We start from the raw sequence: 18,653 nt of genomic DNA, 5'->3' as shown, positions 1-18,653 counted from the left end.
GGTGCTTTGAGCGCTGTGTGGAGACACGGAGGTAATTAAAATCACAGGATGTCACCATTGCAAAGGGAGCGACTGTGAGTATGAATGTGTTTATCAGCCACCTGCAGCAGTAAAAAGAAACCAGGATGCCAACTTGTGCGTATAATCCTATCTCTCACCATGCTACCCAGATCGACAGACAAGTAATTAGGAGAGAACAAAAGCAGCCCACGCTGTTTGTAATTGGCAGCTGTCCTTGATTTGAGGTCAGCTCAGCACAGTTAAACCACAATACATCGTCTCACCTCTGCAGAAATGAACGCCTCGGCACAATCAATAACGAAACATCAGGATCCATGTAACTTGTCTCGTCCTCTGTTTCTTGCAACTGCATGCCACCTTTTAACAGGGCTCTCCTCTGCCTCCAGAGCAGCAACTCCCTTCAGAGGTTTTCACAATGTTGCTTTAAAGAGACCGTTTTTTCCTACTTTTTCATGTCAGCCACTTTGCCATTTTTTGGAGACTCCAGTAGAGGAGTGAGTACAAATGTGACTCTTAAAAGCAAAGAGGATGGAAGTGGGTTCAGTAATTACAGCAGCCGAAATTACAGTAATTATACTCACTGAATCATTCTCATTCTGTACTGCATCCTCTCTGCACATTCAGAGGTGCACAGGGTCCCTGTTAGCATATGCATCCATCTATATGGGAGTAGAGTATATCCGCCAAGTTCCATAGATTGCAACTGAATAAACTTGTACTTGAGTGTATACTTCTTGTGTGTCTGTACTGGATTTCATCCTCTAATCCACCTGCCACACACTCATCTATCGGCTTCTGCCACCCGCTCTGTCTATTTGTAAGTTTCTTTAGGTCTGAGTCATGACTTAGATGTACTGCATGTTTATTTTGTTTATGAATAACTAAAATGTTCATAATTGAGTTTTACCTAGTGGAATAAAAAGATTAATGAAACATCTAAGATTTTGTTTTAGCAGGTCACAGAAAACAGAATTTGATTTAGAGTAAAGTTGATGATCACTGCTTTCAATATATGATATTAACGCTTATCAATGTTTGATATTGACATAACAGTATAGGTTTTGCTTACCTTGTCTGAAACAGTCGTGTGTGTTGTATATGACCCCCTGGAAAAGAAAGTATCAAAGTGAAGTGTAAAGCATCTTTAAATAAGCGGCCAGGTGTGGAGGTGTCAGGAGGAACACCTCATCCCATGCCGATTAACTTGCTGCTGACCTCATGGTTAATCAATAAGACAAAACTTTAACTTGATGATGCATAAGTTGAGGGAGCACATCGTGTATTAGGTGATGAACGATGTTTGCTCAACCAGCTATTTTTCACCTGATTTGGGGCCAGATAAAGCTCCCGAGACGAAGAGGACTGTTTTGATGTGATTAATGATCCTTGCTGTTTGAGACTCGCAGCTTCACATGCAACAGCAGGAGAAATCTGACATCTAGTGGTAAAGGATGGAAAGATGCGTGAGCTCTGCATTCCCCCTCAAGTCTGCTCATGCACTCACACAACTCTTTCCGTCACGTTCCGGCAAAGATTGAAGCCAGCAAATTAAATGATGATTTCTTCCATTAAATACATCAGTGGGAGTATTTCAAACACGTACATTGTAATCAGCTTGACTTGTGCAGGATGTTTAGGTACTTAGCTTCTATGCCAGAACTCAAAATCAAGCATGTTGTGATTGGAAATGAGCTATCGGGTATATATTCTGAGATGCTCCTCACACACACACGTACACACATTTATTTACACACCCCACTACCCAGAAGCAATGTCCTCCTGACCATGGGGGAACGCCGTGATGAGCTGAGTAATTGTTAATAATTAGACCAGCTACAGTTCTGTCATATCAGCAGTGCTCTCATCCAAATCTGCCAAACCTGCTGACCTCACACGTGCATCCATGAGCTCAGAGGAGCAGAACTTAATAACCCCCTAAACTCAGTTGTTACTTTCCAAACTATTATGAGAGCTGGGAGTCGGAGAAAGATAACAGCTCTGTTGTTGTGCAGGCAGCTGGACTGGAGCCAAGGCTGCTGCAGTCAGTGGAGGCAGAGGAAAAATCCTTGAGATTTGGAGCAGCATTAAGCAGTGGCGAAAAAGGACAAAAAAAAAAAAAAAAAAAGATACAGAGATGCTGATGATGGATACACACACATGGCAATGCCTAAAATTTTTGGCATGGCTCCAGAGCTCTTTGGTTAAAAAAAAAAAAAAAAAAATACTGCTGCTAATCCCCTCTCCAGATGTGAAAGTCATAGGGAGGTCACAGCCACTGTGCAGCCCACAGGGATAAACCAAACAGAGGCCACAGGGTCATCATACACCATCCTGCCACTCAAAACACCTGCCATGAACCTACACCTACATCAGCGTGCTGTGGACGCACAGCGTCAGTACTGCTCTCCCCCGAGGGACACCGTGTTATCCTGTGTTAATCTTCCACTGAGGAATGCCAGATGATGCTTTCATTAAGCCCTGTCTGTTATTTAAGCGATGGGGATCATAGAAACATGTCAGTTAATTATCTCTGGACATATGGTCGGTGATGCATGAACACCCATGTGCTGTAGGTGTGTGAGTTTGAGGCTGTCATGTTGTTTTTATCACTGTTGTGGCAAGGTGACATGGTGCTGTTACCTGGACATTTCCACTGCAAGCAGGAAAACAATTAACTAAAATTCTATGTGTGTGCTAACAAAATAACCTCAAATAATATTTGTGCAGAAAAACGTATTCAAAGTTAAGCTTTTCAGGTTTGGTGGGAAAATAAGTCATGTTAACATAAATATGGAAATAAATCATTGTTTGAATGTTTGTGCAGAGCAGAATTTGACTAAAAGGGGCCAAGTACATATTAATGAACACTTGTTATTTTTCTGGGCCACCTGGTGAGTTTATCAACAATATGAGACATGCAAATGACTCCTTCATCCTCTGGGAAATGCAACAGTCTGTCAGTCTTAGAAATAGCAGAAAACTACTAGAAAACTAAATGATTGAATGCTCCAACGGCACTGAGCTCCTTGAACTGCAGCTTACCAGTGTACAGTAGGTGGCATGTTCAGCACAACTGTTGTGAAAGCCCAGATAAAGCTCAGTGAGCTGTAAACTGTCAGGACAAAAGTTAATCCATAAGTATCCTGACAGACATTTCTCATCCTTAACTTCTTCAGTCTGAGGCTGCAGCCTCTGGGAGGTGCACCAGGACAGTCTTTTATTTTGCTTTGCTTTTGTATTTACATATTTCATGTACTATTCATCTTGTGCTCATATTTGTTTGGTTTGTGATCTGTTTTTACTTAATACTTTCACATAAAGACAACTTCCCATTTTGATGGACAATAAAGTCATGAAGTTTTGTTCTACTCCAGCTTAATTTTGTTCCACCAAGGTCTGCAAATTAAATGATAAAATCATTTTTCATACATTATTTAATAATTTCACTGGGATTAATGTGTGAATTATCATTTCAGATAAAGGACCTTTAAATGATCTCATCTGATTATCCCAAGAGTCACAATTACATAAAGCATCTGCATTTCCTATCCTTATATAATGTCTTGAATTATGTATACCTGTTAATAATTATTCTTGAATCATTAGTTTTATTTTTTTTTAACAACTCAGAGACAGAGATTTGTAGACACAGATGCAATTTGATGTGAGGGAGAAATTCACTCAACAACATAACTTTATTGTCAATACACATTCAGTTTTGTATGTATATGACACAGTACAATGAAACAGCATCATCATGGGTGTCCTTGTGTTTACATGCGATTGTCTCTGACTGATGAGTTTGGGTGTGTGTGTTTTCGTATTATACAGTTTCCTTCAACCAATCACGCCACTGCATATGTTCTAATCTAGTTCACTACTATCATCAGTACTTTTGTATGTTTCCCTGTGTACATATGTACATTTTTATATATGTATGACATTTTATGTGTGTATGATGATGTTGTAGCTTGATGGCAGTTCTTTTGTCCTGTTGATGCTTTTATTTGTCATTTAGTTCTTCAGTGGAGGGTGAGGGCATGTCAGAGCCATCAGGACACTCCTGCAACACAGTAAGTATGTAAATAAATACATTTACATTTTACAACAATACTACTGCACAGAGATGCAGGTATAGATGTACACTTCACCTTCACTCCGTCCAGTTCTGGTCTGCCTGGGAGTGATTTTTGTGAGGAAAAGGCCTGTGAGATAACACAGAGCAGACAGAACAGGTTGGATAACTGATAGAGTGACGGAGAGGCGAGGGTATGGAGGAGGAGTGCTGCTCACCTTCTTCGACTGTTGCATCTCCTCTGTGGACTTGGACCTGTTCTTCATGTGCTTCTGAGGAGAAGTGGTGGTGGGGCTCTGGGGAGACGAGAGCCTCGTGTCAGACGTGGCTAGAATAATTCAGATGTTTTGCATGTCAGGCTTTTTACACACCTCATTTGTCTTCTGCTCCATGGCTGGCTGTTCGGTCTCAGGAGAAGTTCAGCGCTGATAGAGAATTAAGATGGATGATATCCTTTGGAAAACTCTGACTGTGTAGCTGTAATGACAGGAGAAAGAAAAATTAGAAGGTTTTTTTTTAGCCGTTTGGTTTCATGCAACAACAATGCAAGACCGTTTAAAGCCTGTAGTGTATCATATAAAACCACTGAGCAGGTCCACCGGGTTTAACTGATCCCCACTCTGACAGGCTTGATGAATAGCACTCAGTCTGCAGTTATGGTTTCTTGTCACTAGATGGCGACAGTGACTCAGGCTTAGACATGTTTCACTCATCCAAATCTTTTGTTGAGTGATTTTCCTCTCTGGATTTACCCTGGTGTTTGGCTCTAATTATCTCACTAGGATGTACAAACTGTTGCTCCCTTTATTGTTTCTCATTTTGTTTTGAAAAACTTACTTAATTCTTCTGAGTATTGACCTAAATCAAAGTTTCATGTTATCATCATGGAAACATGGTAGAATGGCTTTTGCTGGAGGATGATGGTTTATCCCAGTCCCATCAAAAAAGACATTTTAATGTTATAATAAATACAGGCAGAGAGAGTCCTAATGGTGTTTAGACATGAGAAAAAAATCAAACAGAAGGCAGATGAGCCTTATAAATGTTTTATGAAAGAATGAAAACCCAGAATCCCTCAAATAAGACAAAAGGGGATGAAGCTGGAAAGATAGGAGAACAAAAACTGCCTCCGACAGAGCTGAAAGGCCACAGTGAGCACCAGTCAACAGTCACAGCCACATCCACAGCTGGTGTCAGGAGCCCCTGTGGCCAGAGACAAAGCACCTCCGGGTCCGGGTCAGTTTGCATGAGAATGATTATTATAGTCCAAAGAGCTCGGTGCTGCCTGTGGACGTCTGCCTCTATCTGACGTCTGACCAGTTCGATCAGATCAAAACACTGGCATCTCAGCATGAACAGGTGGTTTATTGGGGTTCTGTTCTGCAGGGCCTGAAAATGGAGGAGACACAGATGGGTTTCTAATCGCATGGAAGACATCGGAGAATTTGGAGGATGTGGTTCAAAAGCTTGTTCTAAGTGAACTAACAAAAACACAATCCTAGACAATTCTGTGACTAAATCTGACTAATGTCACATTTGTGTGTTAACCTTTGTCTCACTGAGCCCCGCCCACTCCAGGACAGTAAGAGGAGCAGAGAAAACCAGAAATGTAGAAATCTCTCAGCTGAAATAACCAGAACTGTTGTAACGTAGATGGAAGTGTGTGTGTGTTTGTGGAGTACAGAGCCCACTTGCACACACATGAAAGTTATTGAGCAATTCTGTGGATTTTATCACAGATGGTGAAACGATTTCTTCCCAAAAATTGCTAAAAATTTTGACAAAATCTGTCAAGATCTGGGCTGGTGAGAAAGAGCACTGCACACAGAGAAAAGATACAACACCCGGTTGAGCCTGCTGCTCCACAGGAAGCATTCAGCTTTGGGCTCATAAAGAATGAATGGGAGCTGATTGACAGAAACTCACTCACCCACTGTGGAGACTGACGTCAGCCGCCATGGAAGCACCGCGTTTGGTGCTACGGGGAAGTCCATTAGAACGTCCCAGTTGGACCGGGATGTGTGTGATATTCAACAAGGACCTACCTGCCAGCCAGCATTTCCTAACACAATGACCTTTACCAGAGGGACTGGAGGACTTCTTTCATACAAGGCCTATTACCACATACATGACGGTTCAGTTAGCACACCCAGGGGTATACAGGCTGTTATACTCCCTGCACTTACTTTAAAATGTGCATTACACAGCCCTTTGAGGGACAGAGGGGGATAATCTGGGCCTTGATGCATTCATTGAGGCCTGAGTGCTCTCTTTGGCCCGATCACTAAGGGAAATGCTCTGCATGAGAGTGATTACCCTACGTGCCTCCTCCTGCTTTTTCTCTGTTACCGTCTTGTCTTTGTGTAGATTTCCACCTTTGTAATTCAAGGCACAGGACTGGTGAGGACCATGGAGGCTAAACCAAAGAGGATGGAAAGGCGACGGAGGTGCTTCGAGAAACGTTTCTGCATTGATTAATACACACGAGGAGGCCAACAACAGCCACAGACAGTGACACGTCCAAAAACACCACACCTCTTTGCGGTAAGCATAATGAAATGTGAACACGCCTAAATGCACAAAACGCTCATACATTATTACGTGGGCACACCACACAAAAGCAACACAAAGACTTTCCCCTTAAAAGCTACTCAAGAAATATTTCTGCTAGGATGGTCAAATAGAATATTTTGCCCCCTCGTCTTTTCAACCCATTTCTTCCTCTGATCGTCACTGGCTGAGACTTCAGTCGAAGAGGAAGATGATAAATCTGGAGGTTGAAAAGTTTAATAACAAAGTATTTTACCTTTTTGATCCTGAATGAAATGATAATGTGAACATCTATATTACATAAGCAGTAAATCTGCTCCTTTGACTCGAATCCACAGGATTTAAGGTCCAGGATTGGCTGAGCTTTGACTGTTGGGTCGGTAGTAATTAACTCCACAACTGAGTCGCAAACCACGACAGGAACTTCTCGAGTTTAACTTAGATGTGTGTGAAAGAGTTTCACAACGGCTGTCTTTTTGCACCTCTCCATAAACACTACCCACAGTTCATTCATGCATCCGGCAGCAAAGACAATGATAGGAAACATCCCTTCAGTCATGCACTGAGCGATGATGAACACCTAGATGGGAGAAAGTTTCCACTCCTCTGGGTCAACTAATCACTGTACTCATGCAGGAGGTGAAATTCAAGCCTTAGTCTGACACTGTCACCTCACCACATCTGTGCTGGTGAACATGCTAATCACAGATCACATGCCCAGGATATGTGTATTTATAGAGGCTGTAATAACACACACATGCACACAGAGTTGGTTCAGAGCATCAAGGTGAGCATGTGGGCAGTAACTGCACCGGCAGACGGTTGGAGAGCACATTAAGACGGCTCACAGTGACAAGGACATAATGTCCTGTAATTGATGATGATGGGCTGTCTGTTCTACCACATTCAGGTGTCTCTCACACACACACACACACACACTAACTCCCCCCATCTGGATGGATTTAGTCAGGAATCGCTCGCCACAGCTGCTCCCAGCCAGAACCTCAGATCAGCCATGTGCATCTCACCTGATAACTGAGTCGGTGCTGATGCAAACACTGAGCACAGACTCTGTCCTTCACCGGGCTGAGCAGAATCCCTGCAAACACTGATCTGATGGATGGGTTTTGTTTTACACCATTTATGTATTCTTCTGCAGGACTCTCAAAAGGCACAGTGGGAATCATTCAGGGGATTGAGCTCAGAAAATAAACACAAGAAGATATTCCAAACATGTTTGTCATCTTCCCCAATGCATACTGGACTAAATCATGAGGCTGCGCTCAAACTGAAAGTGGTAAATTACAAGGAGATAGGAGTAAGCAGTGGCACTCAGTCTGAATGAAAATGTGAGCTTTTTCTGTGAATGAGATGAGGAGGTTTATCTTGAGGGACCATAAGACATTTAATCAAGCACAGAAACGGAGGAGTGACACACAGAAGGAGAGAATGAATGATGGGAGTGACAGACTGAAACAAGCACAGCAATAGACTCCCCTTCAGAAAAAATGAGATTAATAAAATAGCTGGGGGAAATTCAGACACTCACCTCCTTTCCTCCCGTCTTCCTTCTCTTTTCTTCCCTCAGTTCAGCAGACGTGCATTGGAGTAGATGGCACTCCTCATCTCACTGCTGCGATGGTGTCTGTGAGAGCACACCCCTCTCTGCCCATTCATAGCACCACCGACGCACCACTCGTACATTTATGGACACACACGTACATGCACACACACATATACCACCAGGTGTAATCAAGGCTCTGTATGCAAATGTGCGCTGCCTGCCGGTCGGAAGCTGTGGGTGTGACAAACAGGTATTGTATGCTGCACGTCGATTCTTACATGCACAACTCTGTTCATGTCTTAGGTTAATTACATCAGTGACAATTACATCTACATCAGTGACAATTACATCTACAAGGTGACGATACAGTCAAGGTGGGCGAATGAGACACTTCCCAAACCTCACGCTGCCTCACACTCTGAAAATTGTAGATTAATTAATCTATGACTCATCTAATTTGTTTTGTAACCAATACAATAGCCAAATGCACCCCATAAGAGTCCTTCCAGGCTATTCAACTGGAAAAACACCCTCCAGCAACAAGTCCGTACACAGATGAAGCATGCCATTGGCCACAATCTCATCACAAAGAGCCAATCAAAGCGCTCCAATGATCCCTGTCACCGCGCAAAAATGACATCATTAGATGACGGCATTTCAGGACGGTGGTTTCTCTCCAAAACACTTGAATGCGTAATGTAATCAAAAGCTGGTCACAAGTCACACACACCTACACAGGACAAGATACAGATCAGAGCTGCTGTACTCTGCATGACTCACACAGCCGGTCCAGTGGGGCAGTGGGGTCTGGCTGCACTACATAGAAAACCACATCACGTAGCATTTGTCAAGCCAGAAACTGACCTTAGTGATACATCCACAAAAATCCTCTCTGAAGAGTGGAAGCTACAGTAAAAACCTTGTGTTTTTTCACCCTCAACAATAAACACAGACAGAAAAGATCACAATTTATCAAAAAACACTTTAATATTTTTTTTCATACACCCTGTGGGATATTTTTGATGATCCAAAGCAACTGATTCACTCTTTGTAGCGCCACATTTCTAATGAATGATCTGGACTCTGATACTGTATACAGACTAAAGTGACAGGACAACAGGACCTGGCCAGGGCTTCACAAAGTGCCACCACAGCAAACACAACAGCTGCATATATAAGTACTGCAAACACACATTTCAAAACCGCAAGTAAAAGCACACAAAATGAAAATAGTCATATAAAATATTAAAAAAGTATTCTGTGTAAAAATATTCAATAATCTTAAAAAGGAATAAAACACAAATCGTGCAATACACTTCAAAAACCCCTTCAGGACAGAGGCTAGTTCCTGTTCAGGGACATTCGGAGACGTTCAGGCTTAGAGTTCAAAGAAAAGCATGAGCGCAATTTTCGATTGAGAGAAACAGAAGGAATGTGAGCTGCAACTCAAACTGTTAAGCGGTAATCGTCAGGGAGAATCTATTCAAATACATTAGCTCAACATTTTCACACATTTTGGGGTGCTTTAAACAATTCATAGCAAACATTTTCCCATAAGGATGTGTAGTGTTTTGAGATGACACTATAAATGCTTGCCATGATACCTCTTCTTTCCATATCATCAGTAGCAGATATGGTAGCACCCTGCTGTCTCAGAGCTTATTTGTAAACAATTAAAGAAAGAAAAAAATAATAAAAGTGCTTCGATTCTGGAGTTAACGTGAGTCTTTGGACGTGATCGACCACAGTCATGCTGCAAGATGTCTGTTGTGGTTTTTGATCATGTCTTTGTCCGTCTCACACACACAAACAGCTCTTAAACTGCTGTTTCTCTTACGTCTTTGGTTTCTGATCCGGCCGAGTCAGAGGCTCCCTCCGCTGCCCCAGCTGAGCTCGAAGGTAATGACGTCTTGTCCTCTGATTCCTCTTCAGATTTGGCGGTGGGGGGACTGGTTGCACTGGGCTCCTCTGGCTCCGCTTCCTGCCCCTGGTTTACAGGCAACTGCAGGAAGTCGGGGACCTCCAGCTGCTCTTTGGTCAGGAGGCCTCGCTGGTCTTCCACCCTGGAGCACTGAGCTCTCGTCAGCATGTCCAGAAGCCCTGACACAGAGAAAAATACCCTGTTCATTTTGGCCTCTAATAAATCATATCAATAACACATATAGTGATAAAAACACCTCACTCCTCATCAAACCCCTGTCCTGGTTGTGTATTAGGGTTGGGTGATATGGAAGCACATTTATTTTTGCAATATTGAAGTATTGATGCATGTGTTTATAATGTATATTTCCTGAAAATACAGGTGAGAAACTTTTATTTATTCATTTAAATTTTGAATTTCGATTTTAAAAAAGTGGGAAATGAGTTTTGACATAACATCCACTCTTGTGCTGCATCTTGCCTTTAGAATCAGGCCAAGAGCAAATCATAAAAGATGAAATTAAGAAATATCTATAGATATTTCACCACACTGATTGAAAACCTTTCCTCTGTATCATGTTACAGCATGCTACCATATTCCCCAACCCTCCTAGGTACTGCCGACGTCTCCTACCATCCATGTCGGGGTTCTTACTGGGCTTGGGCTGAGTCCTAGCTCTGTCCATCTGTGGCGATGATCGAATGCCCACGCCTCCACTCCCCGCTCCAGTCTGGGATCAAAAATACAATACAATTCTGCATTATCAATACATTAAATATTGTTCGACAGGGATCAAATACTGGTAAAATTATAAAACTATGAATTATAAGAAAATTATTATATATATTTTTTTTAAATCATACAAAGATAAAATCTGACAGTGAGGTTGATGTGTGTTGATGTGACAAAGATCGAAGATTTGGTGATGTTCAAGGTGCTGTGTCCAAAAATTACTCCCCACTTTACTCTATAGTGCACTATATTTACAGTCAGCAGTTTTATTAAATGTGTACTTATGATTTTATTTTGTTCATTGCCCAAACAAAACAACTGAAACACAAAATGTCAACTCTTCAGTGATAAATGAGCAGAAAGAAGAATAATTGTATATTATCTGCCCACTCTTTCACAAGACATTCATTAACAAAGCATAGCCTACAATTCAGCTAAATTAAAATGTGAATTTTGTGCTCTGCATTAGTTCATTAACTATTCCCACAATGGAATTCAGTGAAGGTTATTGAGAAGTCTTTCATGTGTAGCCTTGGCCTTCAAATGATAAGCTTCATTAGGTTCTTATTTAGACAATAACAACCAAAAGCATTTCAGCAGATCACCCTTTTCAAGTCAGTTTATTAACAGTGTCTCACCTGTGAACCACTGCCTCTGGAAATGCTGCCCTGGTCTCTTCCTGTTCAAACCAAACAATGCTGCATTAGTTTCTAGCAGTTATTTTGCTTCCAATGTAAAAAGAAGTCAGTGGACTGCAGCTGGTGATGCTACACAACTTCCCCATTGTGTTAAACACAGACATCAGCCAGATAAAATATTCTTGACAAGAATTAAACTGGTTCTCCTGGGACAGAGCTACTCTAATCGAATATATTTCCCTCCCCCTGCATTCAGTGAGTGGAGCTGAGGTGGGGGGCGCTGATCCAAAGTGAAGTTGGTTCTGGTTTCTCAGCAGTCAGGAAATGAGGTGAGTGAACTCAAAGTGACACGGCACTCAACAAACCAAATGAACTCAGACATGTCGACCCATAGAGGAGAATGGAGAGGACGAAGGAGAGAGAGGCGCACACAAAGAAACCAGAGTGGGGCAGAAAAAGAGGAACATGCAGACAGTGACGCAGAAAAAAAAAAAAAAACAGGGCAGTGAAAGGACTTTCTCTTCCCCCGCCAGCTAGAAGTGAGCGAGAGCCAAGAAATACAGAGACACTTTCTAAAACCCCTTTAAAGAATCAGTTAAATGAAAAATACGGCGCAGGCAGGGGTCGGGCAGTATTCAGAGATCACATGAAGCATCACTGTCATGTCACACATAGTATCTACTACCAGCAGTGGATAGAAAAGTAGTATGTGCCTTTATCTGATTTTATTTAACTCAGTTCATTCACTGGTGGATGAGTAAGGTTTTTTTTTTTAATCTTGTGGCTGCTTGTGCTTTTGGAGGGTGGAGCAGTGCATGTAGTCATGATTAAATGATGCAAAACTGACTTCAACATGATTTTGTCTGGGTCACATTAAAAAAATTCGGTTCATTTACCTTTGGCTCTGTCGAGTCGTAGCGTCTTATTGGCCAATCTGAACACAGTGCCATTCATGTTCACAGGCTCCTCACTTCCGAGCTTTAACAAATAAAAAGAAAATAAAAACATGAATGATTCCAGTCGGGCAGATGCCGACACACAACACATCAATGCATAACCAAGATGGTGTAATCTCATTTCTTATTCCACAAACAAAATAGTGTAACACCTTCTGGTTTTGGTAACCACATTAAAATTACAGATTTGATATGAATATTAACATGCACACTGACGCGTAAACTGCTGCCTAGCAACGGCTGCTGGAGGCAGGGGAGGCAGACGAGAGCTGACAGAAGAGACAGACAGAATAATAATAATAAAAAAGAATATCTTTAAAAATGTCAGACAAGGCAGGTTATCATTAAAGTGGATTTACTTGACTTGCGAGAAAGTCATTATCCGAGCGACTCCTCAAGCACAGGCTGCACACTGTCTCGTTCATAGAGGCGTACATCACTCACCATGGTGACCAGGGCCTCTTGCGGCTTGAGGTGGTGCTTCTGCATCACCAGAGAGAGGGCGTCCTGCAGCGTCTTACTAGACTTCACCACGATCCCCATTGTCTTACCAGTGAAGGCAATCTCCAGCCTGAAACACACGAGTGTCAGTTAGCTCCCTCACACAGTAACAAGAAACTGAAGTGGAGCTTCACCAAAATCTAGTCATGGTGAGCCTGTGGTCACAGATTGATCCTCCACCCAATCCTATCTGAGCAGGAGATCCTAATGTGACTTAATATGCCATCTTATATAATTACAGAGTCAGTGCAAATGATGACTAACAGGATTTCTGCACAGCAAACCAGACTACATCTTGTGGTAACACAAGGACTTCCCTCTAATATGGTTGAGGAGTGATATGCTGTTGTGGGGATGGAGGTGTGAAAGGCTGCTAGTGTGTCAAAGACAGAAAAAAAAGGAAGCAGAGGAAGTGACAGTTGACTCACGCAAACGTCACCCTGAGCTCTAGAGAGACCTGCTGATCTCTCAGTACGGAGCAGTCCTGGTCCAGCGATAAGGGCTGCTGTGGAGAGAGCAACAGAGTATCAGACTGAAGGAAATTAAAGGGAGTCTCACTCAGAGATGTGCGCCTCAGCTGGTGAGGGACACTTTAAAATAAGTTTCAGACATTAAAAGAGGGAGTAGGACGTGGCAGTGAGAGACTGATAGGATGTTGGAACAGGAACAGGGTAGTCATCTTTTTCACACTGCCTGTTGCAAAACAGCTTTGCAGGGCCATACAGTATAGGAGAGTGTGAGCAGCTACTCGATTTAAAGCTGTGGGCAGACACACACACACACACACACACACACACGCTCGGTGCTCACCTTGTCCTTCCCGTGAAGGTAGATGATGACATCTTTCAGCGGGAAGCCTCTCTTTTCACACAGACTGGCCAGCATGTCTTTGATGGGTTGGCCGTTGCGTGTGGGGGCGAGGGAGGCGCTGCCGTCGGGTAGGTAGACGCAGCAGTAGCCCCCCTCCACCTCTATCCGGCTCCCACCTCCCTGGTCTGGAGACCTGGGACTTGATTTGCCATTCTAGATAACAGAGGAGAGGATTCAAGAGTGGAAAAACGTGCTACAAAATGTATGTATTGTTTGAAGGCAGATTTTCTTCACTCCATAAAGTCGTTCCTGTTGAAAATAAACAATAGTTTCTGATCAACCAGCTTCAGCAACAGCACTGACCTCCATGTGCCTGTAGAGGGAGCCAAGCTCCACACTGCTGGTTGACTTCACCGACATATGGGAATCTTTCCGGGGGACTGTACTCTCAATGTTGGAGGTATCTATTGTTGTCAATGGGAGGAGAAGAACAGGCAGGAAGTGTCAGATCAAGTCACAGGAAATATTTTAAGGCATAACACACGGTCTGCTCTGCCATCTGACAGGCCCTACCTCCCCAAGATCCTCTTTTCTGTCGCTGTTTCTCTGAGGCACTCTTGCCACCTGGTAAGCTGATAGAGTCTGACTTCTTGTTCTGTTTTAGGCAGAAAGTGGTGAAATAAAATCATTACAGCACAATCAAAACAAGAATCACTCACTTCTCCCCTCAGTCAACCTTATTATCCCAGTCCATCTACCTTCTTGTCACCGAGCGAGGGGCTGCGGGTGGCCACGTCCTCCCAGGATCCCATGCGAACCGGCTCATGAGAGACCCGAGGTAGAAGTTTTCCTTCTACACTTGCCAAGGTGCAACTCTGGTAAAGAGGAGAGCGCACAAAGCGCCTGTAGCTGTCCATTTTCATCAGCTTAAATATCTGGTGCAGAGCAGAAGCAGAGGAACAGAAAGTCAGCCATGGCACAGACACTGGGTTATTGATTATTGAGCTGATAGGAGCAGAATGGCCTCAGTCTGAACAGACCTGTGCTTGAGCTTTGTTAAACATGTCAGGTGTGGGCTGCTCCAGGTCCTTCTCCTCCGTCTTGGCAGTGTCATCGATGTTGACCGAGTAGGGTGCGCTGTCAGACAGGTAGGTGTGGTAGATGGAGCGAGCCACTGTTTTCAGCTGGAAAAGCAACAGCCTCTTCAGACTGAATCACCCTGATGACTGCTTATGACCCAGACCTTGTTTCCAAATCATTGTCATTTTAAAAACCAGTGACACATCGACAAAAATGAACCCCAGTGACACACGGGCGCAGTTTTTCATTTAAGTCTTTAGATTTCAATAGCCACCTACAGAGCCACTCAGTGTGTTTATCTTTTCTGAGGCTCTGTGTTTTCCCCCCTCGAGTGTTTGGGTGCTTCCTTTACCAAGAATCACATCGACCCTTTCCAAGCACCCACACTGCAAGTCAATCAATAAGTCACTAAAAGTCCATTCATTTCCCAGAGAGCTCAGAAATCACACAACAAAAGATGGTAGCTTTTAAAGTGTCCCATCTGGCCACCCTTATTGGAAAGATCAGTGTTGCACTGTTTCATACATCACTGAAGTCAACAGGAAACGTTTTGTCTACTATATGAAGCATGTTAAGATCATTACACAGATATAATTATACCAAGCAGCCCGCCTACATTCAACTTCTTGTCTACAATGGAAAAGAACAGCGTTACCTAATTCGCTGAGTAAAGCAGTAAAACAGTGTCATCTTACCTCGTCCAATGATGTGGCTGGGATCCTCCTGAACTTTTCACATGCTTGCCAGAATAAAATGTTCTCTGCACTCACTTCAGACTTCAAGAAGGCCTGTGGTGAAACATACACACACGCGCTGTATGATCATGAAAACATTAACACTCAATGATTCTTGAACATGTTGCACATTACAACACAACACTAATACGCGTGTCGAGTGTGACTCACTGTAAAGTAACGGACCCCAGCGGGATCCTCCAACAGCTTTTCAAACGAAACGGCCCAGCTCAGTACGCTGTTGGCGGGCCCGGCCTCTCCGCCCGGAGTCCCTGGAAGGCTGGAGCTGCTGCCTCCACAGCCCCGTGCAGACATGTTCAACTCTACAACACATTCACACACAAACACACCCATTTATCAGAACAGAAAAGCATGACCAAGAATGAGACTGAATCAGATATTTTCTTATGGCGTGCTCGGACACGTTCACACTGTAGAAATGCAGCATGTGGAGGTCTGCCTGTGCACGTTTACGGTTCACACTTACCTCCATCTGACACTGCCTGACTCTGTGGAGAGAGAGAGAGAGAGAGAGAGAGAACTTAAGAAAACATCTGACGAGATGAAAAACACCTCACTGAGGTCACCAAGTGGTATTACCGAGTAAAATCCCACAGCACTTAATCAAATCAGCTCTCAGGTCAACAGTCACTCGACTGAGAGAGAAAGTTAAAAAACAAAGTAACTGTATCTAATCATTGTAAAAAAAACTAAACCACAGAACTAAACAAAAATGTTATAATAATCATTAGCACAATAAAATATTACACTAACAGTTTTACAATGATCTTGAAAGTCAAAAATCACGTTACACTTGCATGTGTTTAGGGCACATTGGCATACATTTAGGAAGTGAAATGTGAACAACAGCTGCATGTGTTTTTTTCTTCTTCAGTTTTTGTTTTTCCCCTCGATGTAACAGTGTAGTGCAATCAGCCAAGGCTGTTTTCACAGGAAGTGGTTGTGACATTGATGACAATAGCTCATTCAGCTTTCAGCTCACAAATCCACATCTCGTTAAAAAAAAAAGAGGCTCTTTCCGTTTCTATTCAAGCACATTCGCAGTTATAAACTGAAATCTGCAGACTCTGCTTTCAGGCCTGTGTTGAGAACAAGAAAAAAACATTTGCATATTGATCAAACCCCATAGGGGGGTTGGATTTTAGAAAAAGATCAGCAGGTTAACTGAATCTGTCACAAGTGACTGAGTAAAACCCCGGATGCTCAGATCCAAGAAAACATACAGCAAAGCTCAATAGTCATGTGACACTGAAACAGTCTTTAAAAAAGAAAAAGGGTCCTGGGTTTAAATACAAAGTCCTCTCTGAAGTTTATGCATCTTTTGACGGTCTGGGTTTCCTCTGGGTGCTCTGGCTTCCTCCCACAGTCCACAGACGTGTGGGTTACAACACTAAAATTGTCACTGCGTGACGTGTATGTGTGCATGTCTGCATAGGTTTGTCCCGGATACAAAAGTTTATTAATGTAAACTTAATTATGGTCAATGACTGATAACGTGTTTAATAATATAAAATCGTATTGAAATCTTGCTTTCATTTTCATTCTTTCATTCATAGTTATCCTCCTCCTCATCGTGAACTATCTGTGCCTGACATCCCATCTCTGTCATTCATGCCTATACAGCTCAGATTGAAGCAGATTTGACTTCACCTGACCACCCTGGCCCTAGCTGTCATTTCTGTGAAATACATTGAATGTGAGTCAACTCTGAAGGTTAAATGAAGTCGATTTTCACAGAAAGTCCACTTTATCTTGACCCCTTTTCTATTATAAACCACATCAGTGGAGTCTGTTGCATCATATCATGACTAGAAACAGTTTCTCTAAAAAAAAAAACTCCAGGTAAATCCCAAGAGGCTAAATCTAGCTTTGGTTGGTCATGTGAGTGACAATTTGAGTATAGTTTCAGCTCAATACAGGAGGCGAGAACAAGGCCCTACTTCTACTCAGAAATAATTTATTCTCCCTTAACAGATTGAAAGTGAGATGCAATGTGTGTGTCTGAATTTCAGCGACCAGCTCAAAGACAACTTTGAATACACAGAGCTGATAAGGGCTGTTTGTTTGTGCAGGCGTTAGCCTCACTGTGACTGCATCACTTCACTTTTTTGCTCTACTGCTCAAACTCACACACCAACATACACTTCATGCACAGTTAAACCGAAGCTTCACCATCATCTTACTTGTGCACTTTTTCGTTCTCATTGATTGCAACAGGATATAACATCTAGGGATTGGGATTCTCCAAAAATCCTTTGGCAGAGAGTGTGAGATATGCAAACAAAGTCTATGGGAGGGAAGAGTTTGACGCAGCACCAATTGTAGGAACAACTCCAATCACACGCACACACAAAAAAAAACCCAAAGCACAGTCTTTTTAAAATGTAGCAACATCCATCTCTTCATCTCATCTTTACATAGACGTTCACACCTTTAGCAGTGTTTCAAGAACCATAATGGTCTTGCAGAGAGTAGACCAAAGCCAGCTCAGCCTACATATGACAGATTGGCAAACAGGCATGGCTCCGTTTCCGCTTCTGACTCAGGCAAGCCCGGTCTGTTTTCAGTAGCAACCAGGACACAGCCTGATTGGTTCTGGCAAGCTGAGGAGTGGAGACGGATGATACAAGCCAAAACAAGAAAACCGCACTGGCGTGCTGTCGCTGCTGTGACCTGGATGTCATTTTAATAGTATCGGCATGGTTTTAAAAAAATAGCAGACCGAGAAAGTAGTTCAAACTTCAAAGAGATTCCTGCTCATTACAAGGCTACAACTTACAAGTACTCACCCTCAACTCCATCTTATTCCTCTTAAACTTGAGCACTCCCAATCTTGTACTTCCACTAAGTGAAGCACTGATAAAACGTTCTCATTTATGCATCATAAATACATTAACAAACCAATGGACAGCTGCAGAACCAAACCACAACTCACCATGTGGCCAACAGGAATCCCTAGAGCATTGCAGTTCTTCGCCATGGTGGCCCAGACACCAGACTACAAGCTGAAGCCTTATGCGATGTGCACACTGTCAAGGGACACAGTAAAG

The 18,653-nt window shown here is 42.8% G+C and overlaps 1 protein-coding gene across 2 annotated transcripts; it reads right to left on the bottom strand.

Moving 5' to 3' along the window:
• Positions 1-9,242: 9,242 nt before the first annotated feature.
• On the bottom strand, positions 9,243-18,653 carry rgs14b (regulator of G protein signaling 14b). Of its 2 annotated transcripts, none has more exons than XM_083980872.1 (15): positions 18,539-18,653; positions 16,070-16,091; positions 15,754-15,905; positions 15,544-15,636; positions 14,809-14,952; positions 14,527-14,703; positions 14,342-14,423; positions 14,132-14,232; positions 13,769-13,981; positions 13,387-13,463; positions 12,902-13,028; positions 12,398-12,479; positions 11,502-11,542; positions 10,765-10,861; positions 9,243-10,310 (listed from the first exon to the last, which is right to left on the bottom strand). In XM_083980872.1, the coding sequence occupies exons 1-15, from the start codon at positions 18,581-18,583 to the stop codon at positions 10,027-10,029; spliced, it is 1,737 nt and encodes a 578-aa protein (XP_083836998.1). In that variant the 5' UTR covers positions 18,584-18,653; the 3' UTR covers positions 9,243-10,026. The 2 variants fall into 2 exon arrangements, with proteins under 2 accessions (XP_083836998.1, XP_083836999.1); XM_083980873.1 differs by having other exon boundaries at positions 10,786-10,861.

This window comes from Trachurus trachurus (assembly GCF_905171665.1).
Source record: "Trachurus trachurus genome assembly, chromosome: 10".
Classification (NCBI taxonomy): Eukaryota; Metazoa; Chordata; class Actinopteri; order Carangiformes; family Carangidae; genus Trachurus; species Trachurus trachurus.
This window is presented reverse-complemented; position numbering and strand designations above follow the sequence as displayed.